General features: G+C 41.8%; 2 protein-coding genes across 3 annotated transcripts in view; both read right to left on the bottom strand.

Annotated features, from left to right (window-relative positions):
• Positions 1-5,488, bottom strand: part of ARSG (arylsulfatase G) — a 118,284-nt gene extending 112,796 nt beyond the window's left edge. The window contains exon 1 of one of the 2 annotated variants that reach the window (XM_081272698.1): positions 4,840-5,488. The gene's annotated coding sequence lies outside the window, so the exon portion shown is untranslated. Of the gene's footprint in view, positions 1-4,730 lie in introns of both variants that reach the window. The other variant, XM_081272697.1, reaches the window with a different exon arrangement.
• Positions 5,489-7,626: 2,138 nt separating this feature from the next.
• On the bottom strand, positions 7,627-15,899 carry AMZ2 (archaelysin family metallopeptidase 2). Its single transcript, XM_081272704.1, is given in 9 exon segments — positions 7,627-7,827; positions 8,916-9,092; positions 10,747-10,910; positions 13,295-13,423; positions 13,507-13,680; positions 14,061-14,340; positions 14,342-14,343; positions 15,275-15,357; positions 15,817-15,899. Coding segments are annotated over 9 exon segments (1,212 nt in total). The 5' UTR covers positions 15,870-15,899; the 3' UTR covers positions 7,627-7,677.
• Positions 15,900-16,124: the final 225 nt, after the last annotated feature.

The raw sequence follows: 16,124 nt of genomic DNA, 5'->3' as shown, positions 1-16,124 counted from the left end.
TGACTTTGATGTTCCCCTTCAGCACAGGCTCAGAGCAACAAGTCTAGGCAACCATAGACAGGAAACTGGAACTATGAACCAAAATAAATCTTTCCTCCTTTTTAAAATATTTATATCAGGTATTTTGTCACAGCAATAGAAAGCTAACACAACTATCTAAACTCAGAATGGTCCTAACAATGTTTATTTTTTGTTTTGGGTTGAACCCAGGGGTACTCTGCCACTGAGCCACACTGCCAGTCCTTTTTAATCCTAAGACAAGATCTTGCTAAGTTGGTGAGGCTGGCCTCAAACTTGCGATCCTTCTGCCCCAGCCTCCTGAGTTGCTGGGATTACAGGCAAGGCTTTTCTAACCCCTGAGTAAATAGCACAGACTTTCCATGCCAGGGGCTGGCAATCTTTTTCTATAAAGGTCCAGACAGTGAACAGTCACAGCTTTCTGGATCATGAGGTCTCTGTCGCAACTATTCAACGCAGCTGTTGTAGGTCAAAGGCAGCCGCAGACAATATATAAATGAATGAGTGTGGCTGTGTTTCAATAAAACTTTATTATGCTGAAACCTGAATTTCATATGAACTCTCCCACATGATATATTCTTTTGATTTTTTTTTCAATCACATAAAAATGTTAAAGTCATTATTAGTTTGAGGGCTATTTTAAAAATAGGTGGTGGACTGGTTTTGCCCTGTGGACAATAATTTCTGATCTTTGCTCCAAGCCAGTAGCACAATCGTGAAAAATAACAATCTTGATTGATAGGAAAGGATTACTGTGGTCAAAGTCATTCTTAGATCCCAAGGACAGGAAAGATGAGCCAGCTGAAACTCATTCATGAAATAACTATCAGTTTTTATATTCATGATGAAAGAGATTCTGTCTTAAGCCTGTTAACTTCATAATGTTTCAGTATTAACGTAGATGGTTTCCCTCCCCAAAAGTAAAATTACTCCAGTTGTAAAAATGAGTTATGATCATATGTCCTGTTAAGATAAATGCATCTTTAACTGAAATGATGCTTCTGAATCTCTTAACAAAGTCATCGATTCTATGCTCCAATGCTGTCTTGTGTAGTTTTCGTGCATTTATTTGCCTTGCTTTTACCTTAATCCCAAGGGATAAAATAGAAAATTCATTCTACATCCAGCTTTCAATGGCCCAGATTCAAGTCACCTGAAGGTATTTATTACATTTAGATATTCATTCTCTGCTACAAATATTCTAACTTAAAATCACCATGAACCCAGGACCTGGTGCATGCTCTGCAAGTGCTCTAAAACTAAGCTCATTCACAGCCCTTTTTATTTTGAGATAGAGTCTTGCTAAGTTGCCTGGGCTGGTCTTGAACTTGTGATTCTCCTGCCTCAGTCTCATGAGTAGCTGGGATTATAGGCTTAGACCACCATACCTGGATATCATGATCCTTATTTTTAAGTAAAAGGGATCTAGAGTTCAAAAGTCATGGCTTCAAACTTTTAAATGGTTATGAACATTACTGAACACAGTCAACTTAAAGACAATTCAGACAGGTTATGCGCTAAAAGACCACTCCTACAAGTATACATTGCATTGAGAAAAGAGAAGCTGTCCCTGTCTTCAGATCTGTCTTGGATGCAGGTATGTGTCCTAAACCACTGCAAGCGCATCTGACCTGTGGGACCTCCTCTACAAATGACGAAGGAGAATGGGTCCCCCTGGTGTCCAGTTTTTATAACGACTCAAAGGGCACAGAGAACTTGCAACTTTGCTATCTACTCATGCAAAAACTCTCACACTCAAATTTCCTTCAGCACCTATTTTCCTAGAGGACAAATTAGACAGCAAGGCTGATATCCAGAACGCTTCGCCAAAGATTACTGAGAGAAAACACAAACTGTGGCTATGTACTTATATCATTCACAAGCCTTTCCAGTAACAAGAACAACAAGCATGCCAGCCACCTGGGGCCTCGCTACCCTGGAATCCAGCCGGAGCTTTAAGCATCTCCTCCACAGCCTTAGTCCCGGCTTTGCCCCTGAGCTCCAGCCTTGTAGGTGCCCCCGTGGCAGCACAGGGAAATCAACCAGGCACCTCCAATGTAAAATGTCCCCAGGGCAACTCTGGATCTTCCTCCTCCAACCCCCGCCTCCTCGACAAACCCCATCAGCTTGCCTTTCTAAATATATCCAGAACCTGAATGCTTCAGCAGACTCCATCACACCCTTGATCTAAGCCAATATCATCTTAACTGGATTGTTACCATCATCTTCTAGCTTGTTTGCCAGTTTCCATTCCTGCTACCCACAACCCAGACTTAATTTCCCATATAGCAGCCATGATAATCCTTTTAAATCACAAGTTAGACATCCGTCTTTTTTTTTTTTTTTTTTTTTTTTTTTTTTTTTTTTTTTTTTTTTTTTTTGTGGCGCTGGGAATTGAACCCAGGGTCTTGTACATGCAAGACAAGCACTCTACCGACTGAGCCATATCCCCAGCCCCAGACATCGGTCCTTAAGGAAGGGCACTGGATGAATTCCCAATGCCAGTACTTCCCCCCCTCTCCAAATATGCTAAGCCTCAGGCCACACCTCTTGAGGTTCCCTTTGCCTGATACACCCTCACTTAGAGGTGTATGTGGTGTAACCTTTTAATTTGGTCACCTCCAAATATCTCCTACCTACGAAGGCATTCCTGATTATCCTATCCAAAATAGTATGTTTCTATTCTTTGACATAAAAGTAGTTGTTTATTCCTTGATTATCTGTTTCTTCCACTAATGCATTAGGATCACAGTTTTTCATTTTTGTTTTTTGTTTTGTTTTTGTACTGGGGAATGAACCCAGGGACACTTAACCATTGAGCCACATTCCTGACCTGTTTTATTTTTTATTTTGAGAAAGGGTCTTGCTAAGTTGCTTAGGGCCTTGCTAAATTGCTGAAACTGGCTTCAATTCTGCAATCCTTCTGCCTCAGCCTCCCAAGATGCAGGGACTACAGGCATGCACCACCTGCTGGCAGGACAGCAGATTTTTATTCATTGTTATATATCCTCAAGGTTTTGAATAGGGCCTAACACGCAGCAGGTGATGTTCCATAAATATTATTGAATGAAAAATATGTAAATGAACGAATAAGCTCATTATTTTTCATTGACTTTTTTTCCCCTCATGAGAAAAAAAAAACTGGTATCTATTTACAAATAAAGCTCAAGAGACCCAGTGTGCTACAAAAAAGGTAGAGGACATTAGGACACTGAAGCACTATGCTCAGAGCCCACTGGTCCAGCAGCTGAGGAGAGGTCTCAAGGTACCCAGCAGGAGTGTCCTACGTGGCTATATCGGCTTGAGGGAAAAAACGCATCCATGAGCAGAAATTAACAGTAGGTTAGATATGCAAATGGAGGGCTACGAGATTTAACATATTGTCCATGTGGATTCTGTTTTAACCACCTGTTTTCCAGAAGATTTTGAATATATATATATATTTTTATTTTTGACATATATAATTACACATATGTGTGATTACACATATTTATGGGGTACAATGTGACATTACATGTATCCAATGTTTACTGATAAGATCAGGGTAACTGGCATATCATCCCATTTATCATTTTTTTGTTGGAAACATTCAAAATTCTCTATGCTATCTGGAAATACACTTTTTAAAAAATTCTTACTGGGGACAGAGCCCAGGGCCTCATGCATGCTAGCTAAGTACTCTACCCCTGATTTACATCCCCAGTCCATATTGACATTTTTTTATGATCCTTTAATGCCTCAACTACTGATAACAACTGCTTTTCTAAACAGTGTACCTTTTTTCTTTTGTGTGTGTGTGTGTGTGTGTGTGTGTGTGTGTGTGTACGCACCGGCAGAGGCTCTAAGGCAAAGAGTACATGGACTGATTTCTCTGACTTTGAGCAACCACAGATGGCCCCACTTGAATAGAAAAGAAGTTGAAAGAAAGTTTAATCTTATAAGCCCTTTTGTAAACAATCTGAAAAAAAAATTGGTTTGGTTTTGGGCTGGTGGTATTCTCCTTCCATGAGGTCACGTTGCACAGCGAAAACAACCCAGAACTCACAATCAGGACGGGTGGGCTCTGATCCCATTTTCGTCATTGGTTTAACTATCCACAGTTTGCTTGACCTCTAACATGGCCTTGCTTCTGCATCCACAAATGGACTCAACAGTCTCCCTATTATGAACATTTTACAACTGCTTTCCAAAAATGAAAATTCATCTCAAGGAGATACCAGGCCTTTGGCAACCACAGGGGAGGGTAGGAAGCTATCTGTGCCAGAAAATAAAAGCATGAGGGAAAACCCAGTCAAGGCTGCACCCAGCGACCCTTGGGTGCCCAAGCCCGTTCACTCTCACTGTGCTACCAGAGGATACTACCTGACCCTTAGAGGAGCCTTCCTCTCCTACTGGCCCAATTTCATGGGTACATCTTTACAGACAGCCTAGAAACTGTACTAATCTGGAGCTACGTGGTCCAATACAGCACTCACAAGCCACACGGGCTGAGCACTTGAAATGTGCCCAATCCCAACCGAGAAGTGCTGTAAGTGTGAAATACACGCCGGATTTCGAAGACTTGATATGAAAAACGAATATAAAAAATCTCTTAATACTTATAATGATTACATGTTGTATTTTGGATGCATTGGCTGACTATGTGACTGAAATTAATCCCTCCTGCTTCTTTTTGCAGTTGCCAAAGAGGCCACTGGAGAAGTTAAACTTACACATGTGGCTTGTATGATATTTCTGTTGGACGGTGCTGCTCTAGATCTCAGAATCTAGAAAGTGACGAAGATGGAAACTTTTAAATGAAGCACATTGTAAATGAGCTACCCGAGAGTTGGTTCCACTCACTGCTCAGCTGCCATCGCCATCCTGATTTTCCAAGGCCAAGCCCAGAGCGCAGCACGCGTGGGTGTGGCGCGGGCCTCCCCCGAGACAGGCCTGCACCGGAGGCTGCGGCGGAGGAGGTTACCCTGGGTCCCCGACGCCCGCCGGGGTAGGCCGGGCTGTGGACTCCACGCTTCGGATCCCGCTAGGGGAAGTCCCTGCGGGCGGAAACAGGTGGCGCGGCTGCTGGCAGCTGCAGGTCCCGCGCCTGCACGCCAGAGCGCAGCCGGGACAGCGAAGCGCTTCCTGCTCTGCTGGGGAGGGCCCGAGAGAGCACAGGGCCAGCTATAGCAGTCCCAGAGCTGCCTGTTTGGATTTTAGCACTTTGGGTCTGAAGAAGAAACAACCAGGCCCTCTATAACTCATAGGGCTTGGAAATTTAAAGTATTATGGGGCGGGGGTCAGTGACTCAAATTGGTAATCCCAATGGCTCAGGGAGATGGGGGCAGAAGGATCGCAAGTTCAAAGCCAGCTGCAACAATTTGGCGAGACCCTGTCTTAAAATTTTTTGAAAAGGACTGAGGAATGTAGGTTAGTGATAAAGCCCCCCTGAGTTCAATCCACAACACCTAAATAAATAAAAGAACCTTATCAGAGAAATTTATGCTTAAAAAAAAAAAGCAGACAGACAAGAACAGATGGATGAGCCTTGCCCAGTCCCTCTGTTTAACACTCCCTGTAGAAGTTTGTGTGGACTGAAATGTCACCATTTCATTCTCTCCCTCGATTGAAGATACACTGCTAACTCCATAGAAGTCCAGAACAGGACCTATAACTGAACAGCATTTCAAGTTCACATTTCTAAAGTAGTATTTTAGGCAGTGGAAAATCTTTAGTAGTTCAATACTATGTCCATTCAGCATTTGCAGAGCAAAACCCTGCCTGGATTTCTGGTCATTTAGTGAAGATTATTTTTTGAAACTATGATTTAAATATAGAACATTAAAATGTAGTTGCAGTAGACAAGTCATATTTTTAAACTTCACTTTTAAGAAACTGTCCAGAAGTGTACACAATTAGTTATATACAGCAATTAAGATTGCTTGTTTAGTTCAATTCTTAACAAGAGGGAATGATTTGTTTCAGTCGACCTTGTCCAGTCTCATGTGCAGACCAGGCACAAATGGACTTTATACCTTGTCCAGTTAACTATAATCCCTAATTTATTGACCAAGGAAATCAGAACTTCTAGGGTTGTGATTAATGCTAGCCTACCAGACTAAAATTGTGCTTACCTTGTAAGAAAATATAAATGAATGGGTGGTAATTAAAAGCATATTATTTGCCAGGCACAGTGGCACACACCTGTAATCCCAGTGGCGGGAGAGTTCAAAGCCAGCCTCAGCATCAGGGAAGCACTGAGCAACAGTGACACCCTGTCTTTAAACAAAATACAAAATAGGGCAGGGATGTGGCTCAGTGGTCAAGGGCTCCTGACTTCAATCCATGGTTTAAAAATTATTTGAGGAGGAAAGAAAATTCATAACAGAATCCATAAAATTTACATGCTTCTAAATCACAATGAAAGAATTTAGGTTGCAGAGTTTAAAAAAAAATTAAAAATACCCTTTTTTAAGTCTTACCCTGAAGGTAAGATAGGAAAGTGGGAAATGGCTGTCAGCTCACTGGCATCCAATAAAATGTCTCACTGTAGTTTCTAGATTTCTGGGATACATTGACCAAGCAGAGGTGGTTTGTCAAGTCTGAGGCTTTCAACTTGTTCACCACCATGAACTGGTTGATGTCACAGCCTGACAGGCCATCATGGCCACTCTCAGCATCCTGACAGGAAACCCCATTGTACTCACTCTCCATCTCTAACACTTTACAATGCAAAAAGTGAAAGACATTACAGAAATTAACCTGAAACCTGCCAGGCCTGGTGGCCGATGCCTATAATCCCCAGTGACTTGGGAAAGTAAGGCAGAGGGATCACAAGTTCACAGCCAGTCTCTCAATTTAGTAAGTAAGTGTCTCAAAATAAAATAGTAAAAGGACTGGGGATGTAGTTCAGTGGTAGAGCATCTCTAGGTTCAACCTCCAGTATCAGGAAAAAAACCCAAAAAACTCAAAATCTGTTCTAAGCCTATGGAATAAGTGCAACCCACACAAACCAATGCCATTACACATTATTTGCCACACCCCTCACAAATGACTAATGAGTTATAGCTGAGAACTGCATGGTTCTCTAATGGGTATCACTGCTACTGTCATGTGCAAATACTTTGGAGAGGACGTCACACTTTATTAAAAACTGATATAAGCTGATAAACAGCAAGAAGAAGGAAGATGTAAGGCATGCCTGAGATGAGAAAGGCTCACAGAAAAAGGATGCAGACAGCAAAGTCGGAGGCCATGAACGCACACAAAGGCCGTCTGGCTGGGCCTCCTCTCACGGGACAGCATCTATTCTAAAAACAAAAGCATCCCTGGAAAATTGTATTGGTTCTTTCCTTGGGACATATATAGCTATTTTTAAAGTATTTATTTACTTATTAGTTACTGCTAATCCTAACTCTCTTTGAGACACAAACATATTTGAAGAATGCAAACAATGTGTTCACTGCCACAGTCAGGGCTAGTAAACAAGAAGAGAAGGAGGTCGTGGAGTTTTTCTTATTCCAGATGAACCTCAGTTCAGTTCAGGTGCTTCAAGAAGGTTCTATTCCAGTACTCTGACCCAGCACAGAGTCAGTACACAGTTCATTCCAATGAAGCTTTCAACCCAAATGAGAGCATAATGTGCAAATATTTACTTTATTTACTCCTATCTGAAGGTACTCATTTTTGGAGAACAGCAAGGCATTTCATTATCCACTCTTTCCAATCCTGAAAGGCCTCTACAGGTTTCGGTAAATGCACATTATCTTCACAACTAGGTTTCTGAGTTGCTCTGGGTGTGTTAACATCATCAATCCACCTCACCAGTGCCTTAGGAAACAGAACAGAAGACTCACAGGTTAGCAACGTTGTTTTAGGCAAGAAAAGAAAACTGAGTCTAGATCAGGTTATCTCGACCTGGGATGAGGATGTTGCACTTAATAAAGATGGTTATGAATACAAAACAACACATCAAGGGGCTGGGGTTGTGACTCAGTGGTAGAATGCTGGCCTAGCACTTGCGAGGCCCTGGGTTCAATCCTCAGCACCATATAAAAATATATAAAATAAAGGTATTGTGTCCAGCTACAACTAAAAAATAAGTATTAAAAAAATACACCGAATAAAACAGAACATATTAAAATATACAAAATATAATTGTAAACTGTGTTCAAAAGTATGCATAAGAAAAAAGGTGAAAAGGAAATATACTAATTCTTACACTACTTATTTTAGGGTGGCAGGATAATAATTTTCTTTTCTCAACTTGCTAATTATCCCATAAGGTATACTATGCTATGCCTTTAATTTAATGCTTATGTGTACACACGTAAGTATATGCAGAAGCATGGTAGACACATGTGTGAAGGCATGGATGCAGACACTTAAGTGCAGTCCCCTGAATGAGCAGTTACCCATGAGTAACCACAGAATGCACACTGATATACGTGTGGGCATACACGCTCATGCACACTGAGATTTGGTACCTTCCCTCTTTCTTCTTAAAGAAAATCATCCTTTTCTCCTAATGAGCATCACAACCTCTGTCACGTATTTGGAAAGATAAATCACGCTCATATGTTTATATATACTAGTTTTTTTAATGAACTTTGCTACACAGACTGACATGTATTTTGTTCTGCAAAGTCAGTCAAGCTCTCTCGCCCTAATTAGATGAGAAGAGAAACTTCTTTACCATTTCTCATAGAACTGCAAGTATGAGATAGGCATAGGCAACCTGAAGTTTTCAAGGAAGGTATTTCTTTGCATGTTTTTTTTTTTTTTAAACCACAGCTTCCTGCTTATCTTTACACTAATTTCCTTCTGATAAATTACAGCTCTAGAGAAGGAGCTAATTGAAAATGTCAGTTTGTTACTCAGATAACCACTTCCCTCCTCCACCACCACGCCACACTTACTTTGTATCTTTCTGCAATATTGAAGCCAATGGCACACTGCAACTTGCGTAGACAGATAGGACACAGGTTTAGAGGACGACGGTCAGCTTCCTCCAAGTGGTTGGAGCCCTGCATCAGGCATGTGAGCCACTGGCAGTGTCGCAGTCCAAATATGTGTCCAATCTCATGGGATAAAGTCTGCAAAACATTCATGTTGTGGTTTTACAGAGCCACCATGAGCTCATAACTTCTTTTACTTACTTCTCCAAGAAACAGATTTAAAGGAATCAACTCCCTTACCATTATCAACAAAACTTCCAAGCCTTAGTAGTCCTTCATTTCTCTTAAGTATCTGAATGCCTTCCTTATTATCCTTAATTAGGTCCCTTGGACCAGAGTTTCTCAACCTCCATACTATTAACATGTTAATTCCACATCGTGGGGAGTTGCCCTGGGCCTTGTAGGATGTTTTGCAGTATCCCTGGCCTCCACCCACCAGATGACAGAACCCCTCTCCAGTTGTGACAATCAAAAATGTCTCCAGATAGGTACAGGGGTACATATCTATAATCCCAGTCACTAGAGAAGCTGAAGCAGGCGAGTCACAAGTTTGAAACCAGCCTCAACAACTTAGTTAAACCGTGCCTCAAATTAAATTAAAAAAAAAAAAATTTAAAGGTGGATATAATACAGTGGTAAAGCACCCCACATTCAATCCCCAGGACCTTAAAAATAAAAGTCTCTAGATATTGTTAAAATGTCCTCTGGTGGCAAAATCATTCCTGGTTGAGAATCCTTGCCTAGACCAGGTGGATATTTGTTACAGTTCAGAATCTGAGATGCTGATTCAGTAGGTCTAGGAGGAATGGGGATGGATCTACATGCTAGTGAGTACATCCAGTGATGCTTTTATGCAGGGGGCTCTTGGCAGATTTTGAAGACAGTTCTAGCTAGGCGCAGTGGTACATGCCTGTAATCCCAGCAACTCAGGAGTCAGAGGTAGGAAGATCACAAGTTCAAAGCCAGCCCCAGCAACTTAGCAAGGCCCTAAGCAACTTATTGAGACCTGGTCTCAAAATAAAAAATAAAAAGGGCTGGGGATGTGGCTCAGTGGCTAAGTACCCCTGGGTTTAATCCCTGGTTGGGGGCATGAAGAAAACATAGTTCTAAAAGGTGTACTTCAAAGTACAATCCTGGGGAAAGCAGAACTCTTTAACTGAAGAAGACGACCATACGTCTGGCTATGGAGGGAGAGAAATGAGGAGACCAGCTTTCCAAAGACCAGGGATGGGGAGATAGACATCAGGATCTATCTCAGAACTACAGTCGAGGGTTGCCTAGAGCCCTGAAAACAAACGCCTTTTCTCCTTAAAAGGGTAGAGAACAGTGGTTCCCCAAAGTCCTCAGAGAGGCAGTTCTACCTGATGATCAGCCTGAAGGAGTAGGGTACCTACTCATAATGGGATTCAGGAATTCAATAAATAGGACAAGAATATAGCCAAAGGCTGCATGTACTAGCAGGACCAAAAAATGTCACTGATATTATAAATTTTCAATTGTATCCAGTTAGACTGTTTTTATTGCAATATCCACCAAAAGTGTACAAAGATACAAACTCACTTATAATGTCACTTTAAGGGCTGATGATATATGATTAGAAAATGAAGATCTTATTATAAAAAAAAAAAGCTACAGGATTTTTTTTTTATATTTATTTTTTAGTTCTTGGTGAACACAACATCTTTGTTTGTATGTGGTGCAGAGGATCAAACCCGGGCTGCACACATGCCAGGCGAGCACGCTACGGCTTGAGCCACATCCCCAGCCCAGCTACAGGATTTTTTAAGCTCACCTTACAGGATCGCAGCAGCAAAACACTAGTGATTTCAGGAATAAAGTAGTTATCAAAAATGGCATAGTCATTGGAAGATTTTTTATGGAGCTTCTTCACTGTGCCTTTATAATGTGAGCTATAGAAATTGCTGCCATATCTAGCAAAGCTGAATATCCCCACTCCTGCAGAAAGAAAAAAAGCAACCACAGAATGAGGGCAAGATTCCTGAAGGAAAGACCAAAGCAGAGCTTTCTAGAATATCCGCTCAGTGAGGACACCTCTGAGTTATTGTGTTCACAGTCCCATACTCTTAAGGTTTGCCAACACAAAGGAGGATGTTTCCCCTTCAAAATCTTCACCTGTTATCCAGTTTGCCCTGCCTATAAAACTCAGTACACTTAAGGTCAAATCTAGCGAATTTGGAAGTTTCCAAGTTTCACAAAAGAAGTCTTCTTCTCAAAGAATAGTCGAAATCAAGTACTTCCAAAGGAGTCATGAGAAATAATCGCGTAAACAAAAGACAGTAGTGGTTTTACTTTAGGAACACAACAGTTTCCAGTTTCATGCATATAAATAAGGGCTGTGGGCCTTCCCTCATACCCTGCACACTGCCCAGGTGACCTGAAAATATGTTCTGGACCATGACTTCAGACAGAATAGCCTCTTCCCCTCCTGCAACTCCTTTTAGTGAGGACAAGAATACAGCCAATTATACTGCACAACTCTTACTATGCAGCTGGTATTGGGTGATCAGAATAAATACCCTTGTCACTGACTTCCTGTGTAACATTTAGAATCTACCATCTTTGTGTGCTCGAAGAACACAGCTTAATATATAACTCACTGTACAGGAGACTGATTTATAACCTTACTTGTTTACATTATTACCTTTTTCTTTTTGCTGTATTGGGGCTACAACCCTGAGCTCCTGAATGCTGTGCAACACTCGACCCAGTAATGCCTACCCTGAAATTTTTTTGGTAAGGAAATAAACTCATAGTAAATTTGTCCAAACTTGATTCAAAAAGAATGTTCTTCACCTCATGCTCAAAATGCCAGAAATGGGCATTTACATTAGTAAATTAGTAGAGAACTAATGTAAATGCCCTTCCCTATTTAAAAATTAGGGAAGGCTGGCATTCTGGAAGTTCAGAAAAAAACTACATCTAATCATGTATCACAAGTGACCTCCACTGGGCCAAAGTATGAGTGTACTTCATATAACATGTCTTAGTAAGAACATTTCTGTTTCCACAAATAGATTATTTTCTTTAGTAATGTTTATAAATTAAAAAATACCAATCTGGACACTCAGGGAAAACAAGGTTCTTTGTGGTGCAATACTGTCTTACTGCACAGCAGATCAGTCCTGCTAACACATACATATTTTGTGGAGACTGAACCCAGAGCAGGGTTAACACTGAGCTACTCCCCAGTCCTTTTTATTTTTTGAGACAGGGTCTTGCCAAGTTGCCAAGGCTGGCCTTGAACTTGTGATCCTCCATCTCTTACATTATGTATATCATGAAATATTACCCTCTCCCCAAAAAAGGATTAAAAAAGAAAGCTTGGCAGAATGTTTCCTGACCTTCCCAAATACATAAGATAAATTAGCCAGCAATATCTAGGTAAACAAACAAGTTGTTTTTAAGTTATTTTTAATGTTTCCATCTCTATCAGGTTAATGATAAAAGGAGGAACTTTGATGAAAAGCTAGCTCACATCACAAAAATTACCAAAACAGTCTTGTAGACAGTGACCCCAGTCTACAAGAAAGCATGTGGGTAGGGTCATAGGGGTGGCGGCATAAGGAACTTCATGGAATGAAGACTTGAGAATGAAGGAGTAGGTGAGAAGAAGCTTCCACCTCTAAATAGAAAGAAACGTTTGCCAGAGAAAGTGTCCCCACTTGAATTTATGATCCTGGATCCTCCCGTTTCAGCCTCCTAAGTAGCTGGGATTACAGACCAGCGTCACCTTGCAGACTATTTTATGCACTTTTTATGGATAGGCACTGTTATGTAAATTATATCCAAATAACTGTGTGAAATAGGTGTTATTACCTCAAGGGTGGGAATGGCTTACCAAAGAACCCAGAACTTCAGCATCTAAGGACAGCATAGTCCCCATGATGGCATGAATGATGCCTCACTGAAATTACTATGTAGTTTTAATATATTAAAACTATTATTGAATTGGGGATGTAGCTCAGTGATAGACCACTTGCCTAGCATGTGATCCCCAGTACCACAAAGAAAAAAAAGTTTAAAAAAAAAGTCAAGCATAGTGGCACGCACCTATACTTCTCATGAATCTGGGAGGCTGAGGCAGGTGTCCCAAGTTCAAGGTTAGCCTTGGCAACTTAGTGAGATCCAGCCTCAAATAAAAAATAAAAAGGACTATGGATGTAGCTTAGTGGCATAGCACCTCCGGATTTAATCCCCAAAACCACAAACTAAAAAAAAATATTATTAGTTGGATTTTGTCCTTTTTTTTAAAAAAAAACAACTTCAAATATTCTCTAGCAGACACAGTTTTTTTTACCAACAATGTGAAAAAGGAATACCATCTGTCAAAGAAGCCTGTCCAAAGACAAAATTCCAGGAATCTCTTGGGTAAAGATCAATCATTGTTACTCCCACAACACAGAAAGCATCTTCAGGTTTCTTCTTTTTTAAGAACTTCAGGATATGCCCTATTTAAAAAGAAACATATGTATGTACATTTACATTATATATTTCCTTTACTTAATTCAAATTGCAAAGTTGCTTAATTCACCTGCATGAATTTGTAAATTGCGTGTGTGATCATTCACTCTAAAAGAACACCGTGTGGCAGAAACAGAAATCGGTTCTAGGAGTTTTACACTCATGCCATAGAAAAATGCTTCACAGTAGCCCTTGAGCCATTTAGTATATTCTTCACTGATAACTCTAGTGTTTCCTAGAGATCCTATAATAGGGGGAAAAAATTAAAGACAAATTTTAAAATGATTATAATATTCAGTCTTTACCTCAATCCACAAATAAGAAATTTGAAATCAGAAACAAAACTCCAAATTTTCAATATATCTTAATAAGACACATAAAAGAAAATATGGATAAAAAGAAATAAAATGTTCACTTTTAAGTCAGTTTAGCTACAAAACTTCTATTATTGCAATGAAAGATCACTTGCCTAGCATGCACAAGGCCTTGGGTTCAATCCCCACCACAAAGAAATTTAAAAAGCCATAAAAATTTGCCCACTTGAATAGACCAATGGCCCAAACCATCCCTGACAACAGAGCCACAGCAAAACCAAACTAAAACCATCATATTTCCAATATATACCAATGGCCAGTAAATAAATACTGTGCTTCTCTGGAGAGGGTATCTTTCTGTAGGGATTACTGAAAAACTGCTCAAAGTCTTGAGGAGCCTCAGGATGTGAGATTATCCAGTCTGATTGTGATTGCAAAATAATAGGTCCATAAAGATCACTGGTTGGCTGGAAGGCTTCCTTCATTAATTGCTGTTCCCTAGCATCTAATTTCTCATACTGTGACACAAGCGCTGGGTTCTTAGAGATGAGAGCTCTTTTCAGTGTCTGTTCAGAGTGACGTAATACTTGCATCTGCCAAAACAAAAAACATGTAGTGAGAGATAAAATGCATCTCTATCTTGGGGACTTTACCTATACTTCATATACATGTCTGCTTTCTCACTTCAATGGCATTACTAATTCCTAATGTCTTAGAGTGGTCCCTCAGAAAGTTGCCCCTACTTCTAATTTCTTGGGGACAGTATCTAAGAAATGGAAAAGAAAACCATCAAATTCACTCCTCCCTTACATATGGAACCTGCTTCCATTATAAAAACTAGTGGTGACTATATGAGCATGAACTGATATCCAGTTGCCTTCTATCATTTGTATCATAATCACAATATTATGAGTTGACTCATTGGGACCACATGAAAAAACACTTATCCTTTCCAATATGACTCAAGGATACCAATAACAAACAAAAAGAGAACTAATGTAAATGCCCATTTCTGTAACTTAACTCAGGTTGACAAGATATACCTCAACCACTGAAATTATCATCTCAGAGTCATGTTATACTGGGGAAGACATCAGATGACTAATCAAAAGCCAGAAGACTCACAATGACAGGTCTCATCCATCACATCATGTTCCTATGTAGAGCTTTCATCCTTCCTTCGAGTGAGGCAAACAGATGGTACACCATGAGGCTTTCTGAGTTAGAAAAGGAAAAAAAATTGAACATCTCTGTCTGGATCCTATAATATTTTTTCATTATCTAGATTTTTTTTTTTCAGTTTGATAACAGAAAACTGATGAGAAGACTTAATTTCTTCTCTAATTGAACCTCTGAATTCTATCTTAGGTTCATGGGGGTGGCAAAAATTCCAGACCAAAGGTCTTTTTGGTCAAAGCTCTGACATGAGCACAGGATCATCCTCACTCCTTAAGTGTCTGGCCCAACATTTTATTTCTACAAGATAAAATGTAAAGCAAAATGTGGCCTCTATAGTATACCTACCTTTAAAAAGGAAGGCTCCCACTGAAGTGTTTACGTTACAAGGACAGGCATGTCCGGAAGGTGCTGTGAAGGGTGTCTTCACCCTAACATAAAAAAGGCGGTGTGAAACGTCGGAAGACCTCCTCCAGCTTCCCAGGTCTCATCTGGACCGAGATGCCCAAGAAGTGGGACAGGGGGCGCAGCAGAGGGTCACTGCAAAGGGCTGGAGGCCCGGGATGCTTCGGTCCTAAAACCGGAACATCCCAGGCAAGGCGGAACTAGCAGGTGGCCCTCGTCAACTCGCACTTTGGGCTCGACCCCAGTCCCCGCCCGGTGTGGCGGGGTGGCGTAGGGCCTTCCCCGGGGCTCTCGGTTCTCCTTTTCTCCCCGGGGAGCATCTTGAAAGGCCGGGCCTAGCTCCCCGGAGACACCTGCCCCCGCTGCTTCTGCCGCGGCCGCCTCCCCATCTCCGCATCCCCACCCCGAGACTGCCTCTCCAACCGGGAGGCCCAGCGCGGGCAGCCGCCACCCCGACCCGAACAGTCCGACCGCACCGCCCTCACCCCGACAGGCCTCGCCGCTGCCCGCCCGCCTCCCGCGCCGCTCCAGCGCGCATGCGCCTCGCCCCCCCCCCCCGGCGCCGCGCGCCCAGCCCGCCGAATGGCCCCGCCCATCGCGCCCATGCCCATTGGCTCCACCCGTCACGCCCTTGCCCTCTGGCTCCACCCCCTCGTCCGCGCCGCGCCTCTCTCGCCTCGCCCCGGAGCGCGGGGCGGGTTCGGCAGACTGGATCCCGGAGTTCGATCGGCGAGCGTGGCTCTGGTCTCCTGGAGCAGAGGACTGCGAGAAGGGAGCGGGAAGCCAAAACTAG

Source organism: Spermophilus citellus (genome assembly GCF_964194105.1).
Source record: "Spermophilus citellus genome assembly, chromosome: 17".
NCBI classification, from domain to species: domain Eukaryota; kingdom Metazoa; phylum Chordata; class Mammalia; order Rodentia; family Sciuridae; genus Spermophilus; species Spermophilus citellus.
Note: the sequence above shows the minus strand (reverse complement) of the source record. Positions and strands in the feature narration are given on the sequence as shown.